The 7,449-nt window shown below is 35.8% G+C and overlaps 1 protein-coding gene across 1 annotated transcript in view; it reads left to right on the top strand.

The window, feature by feature from the left end:
* The window catches only part of LOC118750212 (dynein heavy chain 5, axonemal-like), a 20,982-nt gene that overhangs the window by 8,644 nt on the left and 4,889 nt on the right, over nucleotides 1-7,449 (top strand). The window contains exons 11-13 of the mRNA XM_036484938.1: nucleotides 323-447; nucleotides 1,860-1,916; nucleotides 6,937-7,069. Coding sequence (XP_036340831.1) covers nucleotides 323-447; nucleotides 1,860-1,916; nucleotides 6,937-7,069 — 315 coding nt within the window. The remainder of the gene's footprint in view (nucleotides 1-322; nucleotides 448-1,859; nucleotides 1,917-6,936; nucleotides 7,070-7,449) is intronic.

Raw genomic sequence — 7,449 nt, 5'->3', positions numbered from 1 at the left:
TTTTTTTTAACCACTCTAATGTACATGCGTTGGAGTGTATGTATATGTGTACATACGGAGTGATATAAAAGGTTAGCAAAATTTCAGCTAGCAATGCATTCGTAGTTTTTTTTTTTACAGATGGATGGGATTTAATGCAAAAAACGAAGCTCAGTACATTTATTTTTAGTACAGATGTTAATATAGAAATAATGAGTTATATGTATTTTGGAATGTTAGTGTAATTTTTTTTAAATTTTTTTAATAATCCTTATTTCATCTTAAATTAAAATGATTGCCTTCTAGTTTAAGATATGTTAAAAATTTTTATTCCAACATTAAGCATTTACTTATGGAAATTATTATTCACAGATATCCTGGGAATCTACAACTCTGGGCTTTTGGTACACTGAGCTACTCGAACGAAATGCACAATTCCGAACTTGGATATCTACGGACCGACCCAAGGTGAGTTAGTGCTTATTGAAGCTATAAAAAACGCAAAGAATCTCATAAAATTATATGTAAGTTAAAAGGAAAAATCTTGAAAAATTACCTATATTTTGAATACCCCTTTAAAACTATAAATCGAGGGCTTATATTCAATACACTCTTCAGCAATTTTCACAAAATGACCTATTGTTTAGGCCCGACTACTAACATCTAGCGCCCTAATGCATGCTATGCACTCATGGGCGTAGCCAGGTAGGGGCAGGGGGGTGCTCGAGCCCCCCCTAACTTTAAAATTTTCCTTATATATATATAAAATAGTACTCTGAAATGCCAGCTTAATAGGGTCGATATGTTATACTAAGGGAGTTCACGATAGACCGGCCGAGGCGCCTATAGTTCGAAAGTAAATCTACAATAGGTAAATGGTAAAAAAAAACGTCAACAATGAAAAAATGCAAATTTTTAATAATTCGCTTTTCGGTATCCAAAATAAAGCCAAGAATTTCGTTTACAAAATATTTTACAACGATAATAAAAGTTTTAAAAGGCACAAAATGTGTTAAAAAATATGTCGTCTCAAAATCGTAAATTCGAGATTTTCTTGTCAGGGGGCCAATTGCTGTTCTGTGAAAACGTGAAGTGAAAAAATTGTTCATCACTTTACATAAAATTACGATTCTATTTTCAAATGTAAATTAATTAATTTGTCAAAAACTATTCACTGTGAAAACTTTTTTTCACAATGTTTTGTGGCTGTGAAAAAGAAAAGTTGGGCATCTTTCTCAAAACTATCATCTTGTTATGAGGATTATCATTGTCATAAACTCATAATAATTTATTAAATAAGTACTTGTTAGATGATGATGGAATAGCTTTTAATGATCGAGAATCGCTTAAAATGATATAGCGAAACGATAAAGTAAAAAAATTAAATTTTCACTGACCTTGAATTTTCCATTTTCACTTCACTGTTTCATAGAACTAGAATGGGCCCCAGCTTTTATTTTTTTTTTTAAGAAATGGTAGTTGACTTTTAGGTGTTTACCTCCCTAAAAGCTCTAGCGATGTGTATCCTATCGAGGCGTAGCTGGCTTTTTTTTTATGAATTGGAAGCAAACTGAAGGGCAGCGCACTTAAATGTTTCAACATCTTTAAAAAGTCCATTGTTAGAGCCACCCTAATGAAAAATATACGAGTATTAAAGTCTCGTTCATTAGTTATTATCGAGAAATCATTAATTGTTTTGTGACGTCATATCTTTTCTCCTCTTCCCGCCGTTTAATACGTGGATGATGCAATTGCTGCGCTCGCCGATGGATGACTGCCGGCGCTATCTGCCCGCGGCCTTTGCCACCACCGCTCTCTATCTGGCTGAATACACACGAATTCAATTTGCGCATTAACGAAATGTGAATATGTTTCGAAAGGTCTTTTGGATGACGGGATTCTTTAATCCTCAAGGATTTTTAACTGCTATGCGTCAAGTAAGTCTCTCGGCGTGCCTTTCAACGATATAATATAATTTAAATGTATATGTGGGGGTGTATGTTGTGATTTTAGCGATTCGCTCACACCGCAATTTTTAATTCAAAAACAGCTATGTGAGAGGGTGTGGGTGTGAATTGAGTTGCAGATTGCTAGGCTTATTAAAATTGGCCGAGAATGTCTTATTCAGCTTTAATATTTCGAGTTGAGCAGATTGGAAAGAATACAATGAGTTTTTGTAAATTTGAACATATTTACATACATATGTATGTACATATGTATATAGTTTTTGTTCAGATGTAGAATTCCTTTTGACCAAAGATAATCAAAACTGGTAATAATTTCGCTGTGTAAACTCCCACTTAAGTTTATGTAATCTAACTGAAACAAGTTCTTACCAATTAATTTTCAAAGTAGGAAGTGGTTCCTGTTATTATTATTGTGGTTGGTTATTTTCTCTTATTTTTATTTCTATTTGACAACAACTTTTAACAGGAAAACTTTTTTTTTTGTATTTATGTACGAATATAATATCCATTCCATCCGTTGTGATGTTTGTGGTGAAATGAAAGAATGGGAATGCGTTCAGAAAGCATACATTCAGAATATAAAATTCCAATACTATAGGTCATGACGCGCATAATAAGGATATTTGCTACATTTTCATAATATTTGTGAGTTTCATAGCCTGTGCATACTTCTGTTGCTACAATATTTCCTGCAGTAGGAGATGCGAGAGAAGCGAAACTAAATACAATAACTGAATTTTTGCGCTTTTGAAATAATAAAAGTTTGAATGTGGGCTCTCAGGTGATGTGGAAAAGAAAGGAAACCTGATGTTGCTAGTGGTAGCATCGATGAAGACGCTCTCGGCGCGTTCATGGCCGCGTTGCACAGTGATCTTGAATGGGTACAATGAGTAGAAAATAAATATTGAAACGAAGTTGTCTAAACTTCTATCATGTGAATAATCAACTCATTATTTTTAAAGATATTTGAATTTTTCATATAAGATTAAATTGCAAATACCTTATCGAGCGTCGCACAATGGAAGAGCTCCATTTAACATGTGGCAAAAAGTAGTAAATGTGGTCTGAAAATTGTTACGTGGAGTACTTTTGCCTAAGAATGAATAAATATGAAAAATGGTTGAATTTAGCGGACTGCCACGCCCACTACACTAGTCAGCGGATATGGTAAATTTTATCTGATTTCTAAGTATGAAATTCGATTTGTAACTTAGATGAACCTAGAAGCATATAAATCTGAAAGATGGAAAAAATCGGTCAACTTTAATGCCCACCAGTCATTCGAAATCTGGATTCTAATGTGGCAAAGACACTTTGGTGCAAGATCTATTTTTAAGACATATAACAAATTGCATGGATTGGTGACCAGCCACGCCCCCTCCCTTAATACTACTGGGCGGAAATGGGAAGTGTTATCCGATTTCAGTGAAATTCGGTTTTTAAAGTACAAATCGATTTTAATGAAATCATGTAGTATTTCCCATTCCCGCCCACTAGTGTCGGGCAGGGAGGACGTGGCTGGTAGCTGATTCACACTTGTTGTTATTTTTCTGGATTTTTATGCAAAAATACATTTTGCACCATCTTCCTGCTATTTTGGAGGATCATTACTAGTCCTTGCCAGATTAGAACACAAAATTCGGATAGCTGGTGGGCGTGGAAGTTGACCGGTTTTTGCTGTCTTCCTAGCATAATCCAAGTTACAAACCGAATTTCATTGGGATCGTATAATATTTACCATATCCGCCCCTAGTGTAGTGGGCGTGGCAGTCCTCCAATTTTGACCAGTTTTCATAAATTTTCTTTCCTTTGTAAAAGTGATTCAAATACCAAATTTTAATAAAATCGAAATACATTGGTAGTCAAGTTCCTGCAATTTTTAAGGAGATCTGTCAGTGTTAAGCGTTCAGTCTATGGAAGATTGACGACATGGGCGCAAGCGGACACAATTGAAATTTGTCTTGCTATTAGTTTAAAGTGTACAAAGTATTTTTGTACCAATCACTCTACACCGCCAGGCGCCGCAAGCGCAAAAGTGAATAATCTCTCGGAAATGTCCTTAACTCTGAAAGGATTAGGTTAAATTATGAGGACATGATTTGGAGCGACCCTTGCATACTATTGAAAATGATATTGAAGATAAAGACAAATCCTGTTCCAATCAATCATTCAACTACCATTTCTGAGCCGGTGAAAAGCGTATTAAAATTCCTACATAAAAATTGAATTCATACAACACCGACTTCCTGTGTCCTTTGATAATTGCTACAGTAGTTTTTCTCTGAATAAATCTTTAAAACCCGTTAGTAGACATGTTTAGAACCGAGTCAACCACTTATGTGGATATTTCAACACATATCGAAATTAGGACTTTCTGCCACTCGCAGACCACTGTGCGTCGTTGCATTTAAATATCGTCGCCTGTGAGTGTAAACCTGCTAATTGATTCCAAAGACAAAAAACTATAAATATTCTTCTTTGCTTACATAAAATAATAGTCGTTGTATAAATAAATTAAGAATATGAGTAGTTTTGTCTGCCCTTTAAAGTGTCTTTGGGCCATTCTATGAAAAAGAGGAAAACAACATTAATTTGAAAATGCCCTATATATTTCTATTTCGGTGGCAACCACTTTTTAAATGACTAACAGCTCAACCTAATATTACCTACGTGAGTTTTTCTACGCACACACCCTAGGATAAACCGAAATAAATTTTCGCGCTTGCTTTCTCAGAGCTGCATTTCTGTAAAATTTAAAAGATTTCTTGCATAGAATTTTAATCCATGGTGTCAAATTGTCAAATGAGTATAAACGTCAAATCGAAATGTCACGCAAGACAAACCTTCGAATTTGAGTTAGCTTTTTACACACGCCGTATGTGGATTAGAAAGTTTTGACAGTAAATTGCCGGCGTGCGTGAATATTAGGTTGGCCTGTAAGTTTCAGTCACAACTTTAAATTTTTTTTAATATTTTTTGAAGATTATATCAGCCTATTCATTGAAAACGAAAGCCTATAGTAATATTTTGCACCGCAAAAACATCTTTCTTGAAATTAAGTGTTTTGAATAAAATACAGGGGCAAGCCAGACGATTTATCTGTCCTTGAAATGAATCTTCAAAGAAGATTCTTAATTAAGGCGGAGAGGACCTCAAAACTCTTACTAGGTACTTCACTGGACACTGCTCCTTTCGTTATTGCTTCAGAAGAATTGAGCTTTCAGAAATAAATGTTTGCCGCTTTTTGCGAGGAAACGCCAAAGCATATTCTCTGTGAATGTGACACTTTCGCTGGGCGCAGATTAACTCATTTAGATGGTGCTACACTTAATACACGCTAGAGATCCCGGGGCTTATGGCCCTTAATAATAAATGATGATAAAAAAGAGCGATTTATTGCGGAATATTTGCTTCTCGTTCCTCTCTCGTTTCAAGAACTTCGCTCGAGCGAAAACAAAAATTTTGTGATTTTCTTCTTCAGTATAAGGTGAGTCGTCTTTTGTGTGACCATCATTTTTATATAAAAAAATTTTCGGAAGAGATTGACGAAAACACATTGAGAAGATCCCAAACCTCACTCTCTTGTGTTCATCTTTGAAAACAGTCTTAGAGCTGATATTCACAACCTGTTGGTCATACATACACAAGTAAACAGAAATTTATGTATGCATACAAGTAATTTTTAAGCAAAAAACCAAACCGACTTCAATTCTCATATAAAAGTACCGTTAATTTCTTCATGATCCAAAGATCGGATCTAAATTAGTATGGGACAACCTCTGAGGTACCACCTTTCCTTAAAAAAAAATATTATAGAAATCGGTAAACGTGGTCCAAAGTGATGCGGTAACATAGATAAAAAAAAAAGTATATTCCGACGAATTGATAACCTCCTCCTTTTTTGAATTTGGTTAATAAAAATAAATTTTGGTTTAATCGAATAAGGAATTAAAATTAGATTTGTGTGTACTTCTGATTCGGGATTGTAACATTGTGCCCGGCGACAAACATTCGCATATTCGTGTGCTCATCCATACATACATATGTATGTAAATGCTTGTGTATGCGCCAAGTAAGAAACGCACTTATGGCTCTCCTGTGGGACCTGCTAAGGTTGATTATAATGTTGATGATGCCATATCTATGTGATTAAATTACTAAATACAACTGTAGTGGACTTAGGGCATCTAACGTGTGGAATACGTCTGGGCATGCGTAGGTGTGATTTTGGGCTTGTGTGTGTTAGAGATGGGCACTGGACTAAATATTCAATCCCGATCTCGCCCATCACGATATTCAAGTTTTAGGTATCGATCCCGCCCAGCTTGAAAGTTTTTCAAAATTTAACCGCGGGTTTATGCAGGTCTATTCTGCGCTGGTAATAACAATTTCGCAACCTTTTCGCATTCTATGTACTCCTGTACCGGTAAATTTTGTTACCATCTCATAAGCTGGTAACAAAGTATTGCCGCGTGAAATATGTAATGCCAGAATTCCCAAAATTCGTCATAGCTGAATTGCTGAATATTTACCTAGAACCGCGGTGAAACGAACTGGTCGCATTTTTTGGTAATACAACTTTCTGAATGCCCGGAAAGGTTTTTTGTCCCGACCTGATCGCAATTTTTCAAATACTCCCGACACCGACCATTCCCAGCAATGCGCAACCAACCGGATATCCCGCGCCCATCTCCAGTGTGCGTGCTATGCTCACTTTTTTTGTGGCATTGCTATTTAGTAGTATTTATAACTGTTTATTATTTCAAAACATTTCTAATTCAATTTTGCTACTGTTTCATTTCAATTACGATGACTGTTTGCCCGGCTGCGTTGTTATCACAAACATATGAACATTACCGGTACTTTTATGTGCGTTTATTAACATACGCATGTGTTTGTGTCGTGGCTATAAAAAAAAAAACCAAATCAAATCAAATACGCACAAATGGAAAACTAACCTCCGCTGCCTGGCGTTCGCGTGGGATTTCAGGAAGTCACACGCGCTCATAAAGGTTGGGCCCTGGACTCCGTGGTGTTGCAAAATCAAATCACTCGCTACAACAAGGAAGACATCTCTGAATACCCCACCGAAGGTGTCTACGTGCATGGCCTGTTCCTGGAAGGTGAGTAAAGTTATTCGAGTGCATTAGCTATGGCATGCCCCACTTGAATGGATGTGACCTCTCAACTCATATGTATGTACATATGTATATGTAGTAAGCTAGTGTTGCTTTCTTGCTTGTTTTCCACTTTTGCTCGCTTCATCTGTTTCATGTTTTACTTTGAATTGTTTGTATACTTTTACCTATAGTTGTATATGTATATATTTTTCTATCCACACTGTCCTTTCGAACTGCCATAAATTTAAATGTGTTTACTCTTTTTGATACAGACATATGTACTACATATTTACATACGCAAATAAAAATGGGTAGATGCATTCGTTACCCATTAGTCAAGTGGCTTGAATATTTGAACCTCAGTGCCAAATTTTTGAATTTTT

This window comes from Rhagoletis pomonella, unplaced genomic scaffold (genome assembly GCF_013731165.1).
Source record: "Rhagoletis pomonella isolate Grant_MI unplaced genomic scaffold, Rhpom_1.0 Rhpom_scaffold_00001, whole genome shotgun sequence".
Lineage (NCBI taxonomy): Eukaryota > Metazoa > Arthropoda > Insecta > Diptera > Tephritidae > Rhagoletis > Rhagoletis pomonella.
The sequence above is the reverse complement of the archived record's forward strand: the minus strand, read 5'-3'. Positions and strand labels throughout refer to the sequence as shown.